The 14,793-nt window shown below is 48.3% G+C and overlaps 2 protein-coding genes across 2 annotated transcripts in view; one reads left to right on the top strand and one right to left on the bottom strand.

The window, feature by feature from the left end:
* UBE2R2 (ubiquitin conjugating enzyme E2 R2) overlaps nucleotides 1-3,365 on the top strand; it is a gene marked incomplete at both ends in the record, with an annotated part of 76,509 nt that extends 73,144 nt beyond the window's left edge. Inside the window, 2 exons of the mRNA XM_080709096.1 lie at nucleotides 1,744-1,878; nucleotides 3,146-3,365. Coding sequence (XP_080565222.1) covers nucleotides 1,744-1,878; nucleotides 3,146-3,365 — 355 coding nt within the window. The remainder of the gene's footprint in view (nucleotides 1-1,743; nucleotides 1,879-3,145) is intronic.
* Nucleotides 3,366-8,472: 5,107 nt separating this feature from the next.
* UBAP2 (ubiquitin associated protein 2) lies at nucleotides 8,473-14,518 on the bottom strand (the record flags this gene model as incomplete). Its single annotated transcript, XM_080708950.1, has 12 exons — nucleotides 8,473-8,568; nucleotides 8,651-8,842; nucleotides 8,925-8,989; nucleotides 9,131-9,238; nucleotides 9,328-9,427; nucleotides 9,527-9,732; nucleotides 9,897-9,975; nucleotides 12,344-12,391; nucleotides 12,660-12,751; nucleotides 13,512-13,707; nucleotides 14,270-14,336; nucleotides 14,403-14,518. The coding sequence occupies 12 exons, from the start codon at nucleotides 14,516-14,518 to the stop codon at nucleotides 8,473-8,475; spliced, it is 1,365 nt and encodes a 454-aa protein (XP_080565076.1).
* Nucleotides 14,519-14,793: the final 275 nt, after the last annotated feature.

Raw genomic sequence — 14,793 nt, 5'->3', positions numbered from 1 at the left:
TCTTTCAGGTACTGAGCATACCCTGCCTGTTTGCTGTGTTGCCCATCTGGTTTTCAACTCCTGAGCTCAAGTGATTCTCCCACCTTAGCCTTCCAAGTTTTGAGACTTTAGGCGTGTGCTACTGTACCTGTTCTTGTATTGGTATTAAATACTAACAGATTTTTAAGCAAAGCATGAAAACTCATACTACAATTAATGAACCCTCATTCTAGATCATTTTTAGTGATCTCCATTTCATACTTGCTATTTCAAGTCCCAGTGAAATACATATTATAATTATGCCCCTCTTGTTTAATACTGTCTTTAGCGTTTCTTTCACATCGTATACTTTTTATGCCAGACTCTTCTACAGTTAGAAATAGGAATGCTACAGTTTTTGAAGTAAGATCTATAATTTTAAGTATGAAGTGACAGAGTTCCGTGTATGTGTGTTACTGGGGATTGAACCCAGGGACATTCTACCTCTCAGCCTCACCTCTCAGCCCTCTCTTATTTTGTATGAAACAGGATCTCACTAACTTGCTGAGCCTTGCCTCAAACCTATAATCCTCCTGTCTCAGCCTTCCAAATAACTGGAATTATAGGCATGCATCACCACTCTCAGAAAAGCTAAATATTTTTATTCTTTTGGTACTACAGATTAAACCCAGGGGCATTCTACCTCTGAGCTACAACCCTACTACACCCTTTGTAAAATTTTTAAAACTTGAAATAGGGTCTCACTAAGTTGCTGAAGATCTCTGGCCTCGAACCTGTGAACCTCCTGTTTGAGCCTCCCAAATACTTGGATTACAGTGTGTACCACCACTCCTCCTCCTCTATTGGGGATTGAACTCAGGTCCTCATGCATGCTCTGCATGTGCTCTTCCACTCCCCTTTTTGAGAAAGAGTCTTATAAATTTCCCAGGCTGGCCTCAATTATCCTGCCTCAACTTCCCAAGCAGGTGGGATTATAAGCTTGTGCTATCACCACTGTAAGTTTTTTAATACACGGTATTCAAAAGCTTTCATCTACTTTTACGGATCGGAACATGAAGCCAGTTGAGGCAGTGCCCTTAAAAGGGCACTCTGCAACATAACCTTTATGCTGTACTCACAGATTCTTTGCCTTGTCCCCTACTTACCAGCTTTGTTTTTCAGTCTGGCTAGCTAGCTTTAGTATTGGAACAAAATTTTATTTTCATCAATTTCCCTAGGCCTCAAATTGTACCAGAAATTTTTTACAGGAGGGAAAATTTAAAATCTGGTTGGACTTTTTAAAAAAGCATAATGTTTTTAAAGCCAGGCTCAGTGACACGTGCCTATAATCTCAGTACTTGGAAGACCGATGCAGGAAGGCGTAGGTTTGAAGGCCATCAGCAACAGCTTATTTTAAAGTCCTCAGGAACTTAACAGGACAGTTTCAGAATAAAAAGGGCTGGGGAAGCTTGAGAGGCTGATTTAGGAGGATCACAAGTTCAAAGCGAGCTTTGGCAATTTAGTGAGGCTCTCAGCAACCTAGTGAGGCCGTTTCCAAATGAAATAAAATTGGGCTGAGGATGTAGCTTGGAGATAGAATGCCTTTGGGTTCGATCCCCAGTACCAAAACAAAAACAAAAATGGGCTGAGGACACAGCCCAGAGATGGAGTGCCCCAGGGTTCAATTTCCAGCACCCCCTTCCCCATCAGAATGCTTTTAAAATCAGAATGCTTTTAATACTTGAATATGTGTATTCTTAGCTAGGCTTTCTTCCCTGTTTTCAGGACTATCCTGTTAAGTGTAATCTCACTGCTTAATGAGCCCAACACCTTCTCCCCAGCCAATGTGGATGCCTCGGTTATGTTCAGGAAATGGAGGGACAGTAAAGGAAAAGACAAAGAATATGCTGAAATCATTAGGTAAGGTTCTTTGTTTTTGTCTTCTATTGGATTATTTCAAGTCTTCATACAAGCAAAAGTTTTCTGGAGCCACTTAAATATCGTATCTACTCTGGGATAATTCCTCAAAACTAGATTCACAGTGTGGAAAAGAAGATTTCTGCCGAACCTAAGCGTGGCTAATTGAGAGTACTCCTAGAATATACTGCTGTAGCAGATTTGATTTCCTAGGAACCAGAACTCCCAAGTTCTTTACTAAATCTTTACTAGTAACGTTTGTAAATTCCCCTTCCGAGCCATTTTAGGACAGATGTTCTGGATTTCCCTTCCAAATCTTGATGACTCAAGTTTTATACTTGACAGAAATCTTTATTTTTCATTCATATAATCAGTATATGTTGCAAACTTGTTATTTGCCAGGCTATGTTTTAGGCTAAGGAAGTGAAGGACTCATCTGCTCTAATGAAGTTCACATTCTAATGGGAGACAAAATGAACAAGTGAGAAAGACCACACACACACACACACACACACACACACACACACACAGGGCAGAGAGAGAGAAGTGACTGGGGCGACATGGATGCCACTAGATGGGTAATTTTCTTTCTATTGGCACTGGGGATTGAACCCAGAGGCATTCTACTTCTCAGCTAATATACCCTCAGCCTTGTTTTATTTTTATTTTGAAACAGTCTTACTAGGTTGATGAGTGGCTCAGTACTTGCTAAGGCTGACTTTGAATCTGTGATCCTCCTGTATCAGCCTCCCAAGTACTGGGATTACAAAGGAGGGTGCCAGGTAGGTCAAGGGAAGAACTGATCTAGGCTGTTAGGTCAACTAAGTGCATTCAGTGTACTCAAAAAGACAAGGGTGGCTGGATATGTTAGAATTGAAGAAAGCAATGGGCTGTGAGAACCAAAGAGTGGATCATAGCAAGACTGGAACGCAAAAAAAAAAAAAAAAAAAAAAAAAAAAAGGGCCACATGAGATTGGTGGTGTAAAGGCTAGGTCACATTTTTTTCTGATTTCTGGCTAACATTTGAGCCACTGCTTTAAATTCCCTTCATGCTACTACCCCCCCCAAGAAAATGGTCATTATTAATGTTTTTTCAAAATGGTACTAGATGTGTCAAGCCTTTGGTGTAATGTAGTACAAGGTATCTGTCAGATGCTTTTACGCAGGTACTAAAGTTAGGAAAGCAGAGTTGCAAGGAACCTTGATTAAAGGTCAGCTGTAAATCCATTTTCAAAATAGACTATTAATTATTTTTGTGTCGTTCTGTCAGGAAACAGGTCTCAGCCACTAAGGCCGAAGCAGAAAAGGATGGAGTGAAGGTCCCCACAACCCTGGCGGAATACTGCATCAAAACTAAAGTGCCTTCCAATGACAACAGCTCAGATTTGCTTTATGACGACTTGTACGACGATGACATTGATGATGAAGATGAGGAAGAGGAAGATGCCGACTGTTACGATGATGATGATTCTGGGAACGAGGAGTCGTGACGCGCTCTCAGTGGCCCTGTTCTGCCCTGCCGTCTCAGGCCAAAGGGAGGGGAGCAAGTGGGGACCTAGCAGTGGCCCCTCGGCAAAAACCTGTTCACAGAGGGTGGGGAAAAGAAACAGCTCTGCAGACTCCCTGTATGGATCTCAGTTGCTCCTTTTTGTGGACCTTTCACGGAGAGAAAGTATCCTTCCACAGAATGTTTGAATTCTTGCATTCTTTACCCTTCCATCACTGTATTGATTCTTTTTAAGAAACAACAGGAACCCAAACTCCCGCCTCACTTCGTCTCTACAGAATGTTCACAGCAAAACACGTTTGCTCTGTTTTAGATTCCTGAAGAACTAGTCTTTTCAAGACATTTAATGTGTTTAAAGCTGGGAACCTGTTGGGAGTTCACAAGTGCTGCATATACTTGGTAGCAAAAGAATATGGAAAAAGAAAAAAACCCATAAAACAAACTTAAGAAAAAAAGAAAGCAAATTTGCCAAGGTTTAGCTGCTCATTTACATTAGTGTGTGCACACCTGTTCAGCCCCATGGTGGTGAATTTTGTTTTTCCCTTCCTAAGGCTGGGATACAGTGGGCATCAGGGACTTAATTAAATTCATGCAAAGCCTGATGAAATAAATGTGCTCCTTAAGCCTCTATAAAATCATTTCGAGGCCTCAGCTACTCTGAGGAGAGAAATCAGATTGTTTTTTGAAACTGATTGGGATCTAAAGCCTAAAATAAATATTCATACTTTACATAGAACTGAGCACTTGATTGCTATTTATTTTAAAAGCAGGGTTATATCCCCCCCCCCCAAATCAGGGAGAGGGACAAGTGGAGACAAAGTGGAAATAAGCATGAGGATGTTTAGTGATGAGAACAAGGAGTTAATTACACCCATTTTGGTTGATGCTGCTGAGGGAAAAACGTCAATACTACTGGTGGCCAGTGTTGGGAGAAGAGGAACACCTGTTGTGTATTAAACATGGCCCGCCCCTCAAACATATGCTCTCACCATGCGGTGGTTTCTTTTTCTTTTTTTAATTTAAGTAGCTACTTTTAATTACTCAGTATTAATCCTAGGTGCATGTGTTTAAGATTTTGGTTTTCATTGAGCTGCTTATACTGGTAGTGATAAATGTGGATGTGTGAGACATGAGTGACTAGTTTTCACTCTGGGTGTGATCTGGGCTTTTTCTCCTTTCAGTATACTTTTGGCTTTGGAGTGCAAGTTTGTGCATAGAGCTTCTTCCCCCAGGCTCGTCTCTTCTGGCTGGGCCAAGGGAACTGACTGCAAGCAGTTTCCAGCCATGCGTTTGCAGCAGGCTTGATTCCCAGGTCTCAATCGTGTTGCTGCAATTGAGATTGAGACCCGACAGCCTTCATTATCCTTCTAAATTTGAAGGTGATTTGTTATTGGGGTGTGAGAGTTCATAGTGTTTTTTGGGGGAAACCGCTGTAATTTAAAACAGATATCAGAAGGAAAATAACAGCAAGGACTGCAAGGACTGACTGCAGTCCTACTTAAGATCCCTGTGCGCCAGTGTCATCTCCTTCATAACACAAGTTAGAATGAATTAGGGGCAGATTAGGGACAAGGGTGGGACATCCTAGGATGGTCAGAGTAGGTGATGTGTACTTCCTTAGCTCCTCCTTCCTTTCTGATCTCAGGGTTTTCATTCACTCTTTAGACTCCCAAACATACTATTTCCCAGCAGCCTCTCTGCCCTCTAAAGTTTGGTCCATTTTTAAAATAGAAATGTTTAACATGGCAAGGTTCTTATGGATATCTAATCTACACAGGGCAAGGGCTGCCATTTGCACCCTTGAATCTAGTGATTCTAAACATCTAGGGGAACAGAGCAACTCCACCAAGCTATTAAGTTGTCTGAGTACAAACACTCTAAGGATGTTGGAACTGGCTTTTTATCTCCCAGACTCAAGTGATGCTTCCAGTTAACCTGCAAACCCTGGAGCTGAAGCCTGACGATGCTCTCTTGATTTACCTCCCCATCTCTGGACCCCTCACGCATCCCCACTATCACAAATTTAAGGCAAGTGGCTTGGTCTCGCTCTTTGAGCCCTAAAATTAGGCCTTCCATTCCCTTTACTGCTAAAGCACCTCACTCCCAGAGCGATGCTTCTTGGCATGGTGGGAGATCTGCTGTCCAGCTCTGTCTCATTAAGCCCTGTGTTGGCCTCTGTTGCGTGTTGACTCAGGGAGCCAGAGCCAAGTGGAGATCATACCTCTCGGCTCTTCAGGGTGTTGCTGTGTAGGCTGGGCTTGACTCTGAGAACGGTACAATCAGTTCCAGAAGCATGTTGCTGTGCTAGCAGGTAGACGTTTTGGTAGCTTAGACTGACTTATAAAAAAAGCAGATGCTGGTTCCAGATTTCTGTCCCTGAAAACATATCCTGTGGAAAAATACTTGAGCATGTTAGCCCCCATCCCCTTTTTGGGATTGGATGGAGGTCTCAGGCCATGTCAGAACCTTGTGGGTAACAGTTGTGATTTGGTGTGAACAAAATTCAAAATCCTGCATTTCTAGGTTATATTTGATTATAAGGCTTCACCGAATGTTCTTCACTTCCATGAATTTTGAGGCTGAGTGGAGAGAGTATATGATTCTGTTGTTGGTTTCTCAAAGTCCCCCATGCTCCCCTTTCTTATCATTCCAGAGTTCTTTTACTAGCCAAACTTTTGTAGTCCCTTTTTTCCCCTCCTTGGCAATTATTTGCTTTACTTGCTGGTTTCCTTATGTTTGGGGAAAATATAGTAAAGAGATTGGAAGGGGAAAATGTGTAGTTCTATGCTGAAATTCCAGTTAACTTTCCACCCCTCCCATCCTGATAAACAAGGTTTACATTTACAACTAAAAAGATTCAGATGCAATTTTCAACTCTTCTGAAACCAGCAGGACATACCTGACTTTAATAGTTTTCTTAGCTGAAATTGTAGCTGTTTTTCCTCAGTTTAACTTATGAGAAAAGATGATCTGATGCATTTTGTGTTGATTTCCCCATTAGTGGTTTATTTTGTCTTTTTCTGCCCATCTGTCTACTAATAAAATGTGAAATAAAATATACCTGTATTGCTACTTCCCCATGGGATGACCCTCTTTTTTTCCTTGTGTTAAAGGTGGTCTCAGCATTTTCATTGTTGCCTTGCAAAATATACCTAGGATGCAGATGAGAAAAAACACCACCTACATTGGCTGACCTGCCTGTATGACTTCCTGTTCAACCCATTTCCCTGGAGAATATCCCAATCCACATAAGCTTGTAAGAAAGGTTCTTAAAGGCACGGCCATGTGTTTTAACTTGATTCTGAAATAGGGCAAAGTCCTCAAATAGAAGGGAATTGTTGCCTGTCTTGGGCAAACATTTTCTTTGGCACTGGAAATTGGACCTAGGGGCATTCTACATCTGAGCTACATCATTTGCTCTGCTTTTAAAGTAGGGTCTTGCTAAATTGCCGAGGCTAACCTCAAACCTGCAGTCCTCCTGTGTTCACCTCCCAGGTACAGGGATTGCAGGTGGTGGGTCCTGGTAGCCGGCAAACATTTGGTCATTTTGTGTTCTCGGTGTTTTGCTGCTTATAGCAGGAATCAGGATCACATGGTTTAATGGAGTCCCTGTTTTAGTTTTTTCTAGCTAGAATCCCCCTGGCTATGGATTCATTAGTTTAAACTGACCAACGTTCCTAGCAGTGCATGCCCAAAGAAAAGGTAAAAAACTGACCCTAGGCTGGTTCAGCTTTGATCAATACAGGATGCTTCAAAGCCTGGGCTTCAACAAGCTTGATGGAAAAGGGATACACAATGTCTACTGGACTCAAAGAAACACTCATTTACTTATTAGTTTGAAGCGATTTAGGATTAAAATTAGAAACACCTTAAGTAACACTTCTAGGCCCAGCATTGCCTGCCTAATAACACCCGGGCTTACTAGCCCCTGCCAATCAAGACTATCTGGTTGATGGAAAGTAGCTAAAGGCTAGTGGGTACATCTGCTCAAGACAGTCACTTGGCTTTCAAACTTCTTGGCTTTGCTCCAGGTTTTAAAGTTAGCAAAGGCTTGGAAAGAATCCTGGCCTGGCATGATGATACTATCCCACCCTACGTCTGTCAAGGGAGGGACTACAAGAAAAGCCACACAACTTCGTTGACCATAAGAGGCTTAGCAGGAAATACCTATTGGAACTGTACAGCCTGTTGTCAAAAGCCTGTGGCCACATACATGAAGCCCATCCCTCTGCCACACCACACAGAAACCGTGCATGCTCTCAGAACTTTATTAGGTGGAGTTTGGGCAACAAAACCCCTGGAACAGTTGCCCACCTGGTTTAGGACAACTGGCACAGAGGACCCTTTGCTTGGAGACGGGCTTTCACTAAAGTGGAAGCAGATCTTTGATTTTTAAAGGGGAGCTGACCGGCTGAACATCTCTGAGACCCAGTTCAGATTACTTTAAAAATGATCAGCCAGAAGAAGCCAAGTCTCTAAGGACGGGACAGGACCAGACAAGAGGCAGAAGCCCCGCTCTATAAAGACGGGTACAGGTTTATGTTGGGCAGGGGATCGTCTCTGCTATTTGCAGATCAAGATTTGGTAGAATGAGACGATGACAAAAGGACCAGTCTCAAAAAAAAAAAAAAGGTATAACGTAAATACAAGTGGATGAAAACTCAATGTTTTACAAAGGAGTGGGATAAGTTAGTCGTGATTCTTCATTGGTGCTTGACCTCGATACCCAACCTAGCTTAAGCCAGGCCTCCCAGCGGCCGCCCTAGCAGCCATGGGCAGGGGCCATGTGGAAAGGCTGAAGGTAAGAAGGGTCTGGGGGCACTACTACAGTGAGAAGGGGTCTGGATGGGGAGAGCAAACTTGGCTGACATCTGCAGCTGGAACCCACTCCCCCCAGGTTTTGATCACATTTACAAATACATACATAAATACATTACATACAACGGGGAATCTGGGGGCTCCCCACAGAGGCTCGGCTGACAGCTACACATCTCAGAAATTCAAAGGGCATTGGGCTCCCAGAAATGTGCTCCGAGTGTTCTCTCCTGCCCAGGGAAGCCCTGCCCCAGAGCCAGCCCTCTCTCGGGGGTCTAGTTTGTCCAGTACGGAGAGTTGCTGTAGGTGGGTTTGGAGGCTTGAGACTTGGGCTGCAGGGAGCTGGGCTGGCTGCGCTGACCTGAGCCACTCTGAGGAAGAGGAGGGAGAAAAGGTCAGCACTGGCACACGCCTGCGCCCAGGCAGGGGAGCCACCTCCACAGCTGCGCTCACCTGGGCGTCCTGGGGAAGGTGGTGGTGCAGCAGCTGGGAGTGGGGCTGCTGGTGGGCCGGCAGGATGTGCAGGAAGGGTGGGGGCGCGTAGCCAGGGGCCGCGCCAGGGGCCAGGGGCCCGGCGGAGCCCAAGGCTGAGGGCAGGCTGAAAGGTGGAGGAGTCCCTGCATGAAATCCCTGCTTGTCGAAAGTCTGCAGGGCAAAGAAGACAATGTTGAGGGTAGGGTTGGATGGCTACTTCCCACCAACCCACCTGGCCCCTCGGCCTCCTCACCTGTGTCTTGTAGACAGAACCAGTCATATCAGGTAGGCCGGTGGTGCTTGAAGACACTGACACTCCTGGGAGGAAAATCAGCTAGTTGTTCCCCATGGTATTTGGTCCCATTTCTAGGAATACTCTGAAGTAGCCCTGCCCAAGCCTGAGGCCAGGCAGGAAACAACTACCCCAGGTGTCCACCCTGGGAAGGAGGGGACCGCTACCTTTGCCAGGCCCAGAACCTGCAGGCTTGTTTGGCGCCTGGGCAGATCCTCCATAGGCACCCTTGGTGTAGTCTCCTGCTGCTGTCCCCTGGGTCAGGTCGTCGTAACCTAGCACACCAGGCACAGGAGGCACGTGTGAGCTGAGCAAGCCCGTCCTGCTCACTTGAGTTCTCTGCTGCACCAGGAGCGCTGCTCACCTGTGCTGTAGCTGTGCTGGCCGTACCCACTGGCCTGTTGGAAAGGGGTGGGGGGGGTGCTGAGGTTCACGCCGTGCTGCTTGGCCGAGGCGGGGGGGACCTGCAGGGGCAAGCAGGTGAGGCATTAGTGTAAGAAACGGCAAGACAGCGCAGGCCAGCCATCCTCTGCCTGGCCTAAGGTAGGAACCGAGATACTCACGAACATGGTGGGCCCATACTGGAAGGCACCGGGCACGCCCGTGTAGTAGGGGAGGCCAGTGTAGCTATAGCCTGGTGGCAGTGCAGGATTCAGAAAGGGCTGCTGGGCTGTGTGGTGGGTCTGGGATTGACTCTGCTGTGGCTGAGCTAGTGTGGTGGGGGGCGCGGGGGATGCAGAATCACCTCGGCCAAACTTTGTGACGTCACCTAGGAGAAGGAAACAGTGACACTGCAAAGCAGGGGAGAAGCCAGACTGGCTCCTGCAAACAGGAACCAGTCTGGCTTTCAGGCTCAAATATGGACAGCTAAAATGTCTTGCCTTCAGTCAGCCTAGCCCACACCTCCCACTCTCACCCACTGAGCCTACTAACCTGAATATGGATTATTAGCTAGGCTCCCATCTCGACTGGCAAGAGCTGTGGGTGCAGCAAAGGGGATTCCGTAGTAATCCTAGAAGAGACCCAGGAGCTCATTCAGCAAATGGTCTGCTCTGAGGAGAGCAGATCCAGCAGGGAGCACAGGCGCGTGTGCTGTGTGCTGCCGCACTCCTGAGAGCAGCTGCACACTCAAAGGCAGCTTCCTCCACCGCTCCAAGACTGTGGTGCCCTTGGGGGTGAGGAGATCAGGAACCCCACTTAACTGTGCTGGCTATACCCACTGGCCTGTTGGAAAGGGCTGGCGGACCAGCCCTGCAGCCTTCACCAGGCAGGGCTTGTTGGAGGCCCAATCTCCCAGCCACACCACATAGACACACATGTCTATTTTGCACCACAAACGGGTGCTGGTCCAGTGCCACAAGATGAATCCCAACCTCACTGAAATTTCCTGTGTGAACACTGATAAATGAATGGTACAAATCTGAAAAAGGATTCAGCAGGAAAGGAAGAGCCTAGGAGGCTTTAGAGAAGACAGAGAGCAGTGCCAGGTAGGCACAGGACCCCAGGTCTAGGCCCCCAACTGGCCTCTTCCCCACTCACTCTGCTCTAGCAACACCTGACACTAAAGAGACCCAGGGCTAAGAGCACACAGCACGGAGACCAGGGAAAAGCGGGGCTTTGTGGACAGGGACGCCCTAGGTCTGGCGCTTGCCGCCTGGGGCACTGGCATCCTACACACACCTGGTGTCTTGGGCTGACCTAGATCAGTGGTCAGAGGCAGTTACTACCGTCCTGGCTGGAAATGACACACCCTTCTTGGCCACATTTCCAGGTAACCTCAGTTTCCTGGGGTCTGAGCCCAGAACCCCAGGAAACAGCAGGACTGAATGAACTATAACTCAATTGGACATAGGTATAGAGAAAACTGAAAGGGGAGCCCATTCACACACAAATCTAAAAAGAATTCAGTACAAATACAGTAATAAGACTAAAAATTAATCCAAGGGAAAAATTTTAAAACATAAATCTCAAACATCAGTTCAAGGGGGGATTTCTTCTAAGACAAACAATGAGAAAAAGAAAAGGCATCTCCTGAACATGGGTAGCGAGCCGAGGGGAGTGCGGGAGGCAGGACGAACCTGTGGGCATCTCACTTCGCAGCTCCTGGGGGCAGGACCATTTCTTGTGCCCCGTGGACGATGCCCAGGGGCACCAGAAAACCACTGCTAGAGACCCACAGGCCCCCAGCCAGCTGCTGCCACGGCCACCGACAGGTAGAGATGTGCTTCCCTCCTGAGACGAGAGCTGTGGGTGGCCTGGCACAAGAGGTACAAACTCCCACAGAGACGCTTGCGGGAGACTAGGCAGCACCTCTGTGAGGACCAGTCCCATCCCCTGGAGCAGGATAGTGGTCTGACAGTCTCTAACAAATACCCCAGGAAACGTCAGACCAAGAAGAGTGTGACAACCCAAGAGGCACACCTGCCGGCTGAGAAGTAAAGAGCGGGCCTCTGTCCTACTCGTCACCAAGGCTCTCCCAGGAAGACCCAGCACCGCATCCTTGGACACAGAGTCAGAACAAAGAGGCAGCCCTGGCTGAAGTGCGGGTGCAACCAGGGAGACCCCAGTGCTTTACTGCAATGGAGATGAGGCCGGACTCGAGAGACACCTTAAAGATGGTCACCTCCATCCTTTCACTTAGCTGGGGATAGAAAAGTAAGGCTGCCCATCACATGTGTAGCCCAACAACCATAGGACACAGCAAGGAAAAGGCTTTCTACAGCTCCAGAGTCAAGCAAGCAACCTGTGGGCATCTCACAAAAAAACAGTGTGCCCACAGTTTCTTTCTTTTCTTTTTTTTTTTCGGGTCTGGGGATGGAACCCAGGGGCATTCCACCACCTAGCTACACCCCCTGCCCTATTTCTTATTCTTTATTTTTGAAACAGGGTCTCACTAAGTTGCAGAGGACCTCACTAGGTAGCTGAGGCTGTCTACGAACCGCTATCCTCTGTTCTCAGCCTCCCGAATGCTGCGATTACTTACAAGCGTGCGCCACCGTGCCCAGCCAGTAGCACACACCTATAATCCCAGCCTGGGCAACTCAGTGAGACCTTGTCTCAAAACAATAAAAAGAACTGAGGATTTGGACACGGGGGTCCAAAAACTGTACCACCACCACAACAGAAAGGCGAGAGGGAAGATAAGGACTTACATTTAGCAGTGGGCATAGCCTCCTGGGGCTCTTGGCCCCAAAGGCCATTCCCCAAAAATGAACATAGGACATCATCTGCCACAGGGAGGGCCACAACAAGCACAACCACCAAATGGAAATCACTTCTCAGTGGTGGCGCCGCGGCAGTTTCATAGGTTGAAGACCCAAAGGGCCAAGCGGGGCAGCAGTGAAGGAGGAAAGGCTGTGGAGAAGCGCCCCCCCACTCACCATGGGCAGCCGCGACTGCAGCATCTGGAGCTCCTCGTAGCCATAGATCTGCAGGAGAAAGGGCGTGTCAGGGAGAAGGCAGGCCCATCTGGGGGATGGGACGCCTCCAGGAATGGGCCCTGGAACAGATCGTGTCCAGATGGAGTTTAGATGGAAGAAGACACGGCAGGAATCACAGGAGCAGAGAAAGGCGGAAAGGGAAAAGAGCAGCCCAGTGTGGGCACCAGCCAGCCCGAGGTCCCCTCACCAGGTCCTGCCAGGTGCCAGCCCGAGGCCAGGGGCACCGGGCCGGCCAGGAGCTCCGCTGTGCGCTCACCGGGTAGGCAGGCAGCAGTCCTCCAGGGCCCACGAGGTACTGGCTGTGTAGCAGGGGAGGCACCCCCTGAGGCAGGTTTGGGGGTGCTTTGCCTGCAGAGAGAAAAACCGGATGGAGTGAAGCGACCGCCAGAAGAGGGGGCTCCTCAGATGTTCTGGAGACGCAGTCACTAAGCTGCTGGTCACAGTGCTGCCTCGATGGCTCCACAGCCGAGAGGAGGTCAGCGGCCAAGAGATACACCAGGATGTGGCTTAAGGAAGAAAGAGCTGACACAGCGGGCGTGGGGGTGAGCGCAGAGAACCCAGCACTTGGGAGAGGCTGAGATAGGGGCCTGTGCTTCACGGCCAGCCTCAGCTACTGAGTGAGGCCCTCTGCAACTTAATGAGACCCTGTTTCAAATTAAAGAATAAAAAATAGGGCTAGAGGTATAGCTTGGAGGTAATGCCCCCGGGTTCCATCCCTAGTACCGCAAAAAAAAAAAAAAAAAAAAAAAAAGAAAAGAAAAGAAAAGAAAAGCAAAAGCAAACACTACCACGTTCAGGACCTCTCAAGGCCAGAGGGTTTGGTATCTTGACCGTGCTCCCTACTTTGGAGCCACAGTGAATAGTGACCTGAACACACACCCTTTTCCTCCCAAAAACAGGAGAAGGGGGACAGGCTATGCTCAGTGTTGGGGGGAGGGGATTGGTGGGATTGAATCCACAGGTGTTCTACCTCCAAGCTACAACCCTAGCCCTATTTTATTTTCTACTTGGAAACAGGGTCTCCCTAGTTTGCTGAAAGACTCCCTGGAAAGCCTGTGTGCACACCTGAGGGGACAGAGCTGACAGGAAAGACCCACAGGACATGTACCTGAGGTCACCAAGGGTGCGGCCCTGGAACTGCTGCTGGGTGCGCTCACAGTGGTCCCGCCCAGGCAGAGGCCGCTCGCTGTGCTTGTGCTGCCAGGCAGGCTGGCGCCGGAGGAAGGGGCGCTGGCGCCGGAGGTCACTGCCGTGGAGAGGGTGGCCGAGGACTGGAGGGAAGGGGCACTCTCCACACTGGTGTGCTGGCAAAACAAAGGTCAGGACATGGGTCTGGAGGCTCAGGGTTGCTGGGAGAGCCTGGCCTGGCATGTGAGCCCGCAGCCTTGAGGCTGAAGAGACAGGCAGAAGAGCAGCACCCAGGGTCTCCAAGGTGGACAGCTGAAGACTTAGCCATCAGGACTCACAAAGTCAACATCAGTGTCATTAAAACCAAGCTCCAGAGCATGGCGTGGTGGCGCACGCTTGTAATCCCAGCATTCAGGAGGCTGAGACCTGAGGATCGTGATTCACGGACAGCCTCAGCTACTTAGTGAGGTCCTCTGCAACTTAGTGAGACCCTGATTCAAAAATAAAGATTAATAAATAGGGCAGGGGGTGTAGCTAGGAGGTGGAATACCCCTGGGTTCCATCACCAGACCCACAAAAAAAAAAAAAAAAAAAAAAAAAAAAAACCACCACCCAAGCTCCAGGACAAGCCTTCTTCAAAATCTGTTGCACATGCTCTGATCCTGAAACAAGGCACAACTGTGGACCACACATGACCAAAAGCCAGGCTCGGAGTGTCGAGAACCCATGGGAGCTAACCAGCACGGGCAGCCCACTGGCCAGGGTCCTCCGAGGAACTCCTTCTATTAGACTTAGCCTCTCTGGTCTGGAAGCCAAAGAGACCATGAATGGCCTTTCAGCCAAATCCTGGCAACATCTACCAGGGCCTCACGTAAGGCCTCTTATTGCTTCACCAGGGCCTGCTAAAAAGAGCATGGCCTCCCAGTGAAGTCCATCCAGGAAGGAAGGAGAGACCCAGCAGAAGCTCCACGAGACCCCGAGGTCCATGGATCCCGCCCCACGGGTAGGAAAAGGAAGGCAGGGGTGAGTGGGGAGGGGAGAGAGAGAAAGGGGCGGCTGAGGACAGTGCAAGTCCTAAGCCAGCAGGAAAAGATTTATAAGACTGACATAAGTAGACAGGAGCAGTGCCTCATGCCTATAATCCCTGGATTTGGGAGGCTGAGACTTCCTAGATCACAGGTTCAAGGACAGCCTCAACAATTTAGCAAGACATTGTTGCAAAATAAAAAATAAAAAAGGGCTGGGGGGTGTAGCTAAAAAAT

This window comes from Muscardinus avellanarius (genome assembly GCF_963383645.1).
Source record: "Muscardinus avellanarius genome assembly, chromosome: 13".
In the NCBI taxonomy this organism is placed as follows: Eukaryota; Metazoa; Chordata; class Mammalia; order Rodentia; family Gliridae; genus Muscardinus; species Muscardinus avellanarius.
The sequence above is the reverse complement of the archived record's forward strand: the minus strand, read 5'-3'. Positions and strand labels throughout refer to the sequence as shown.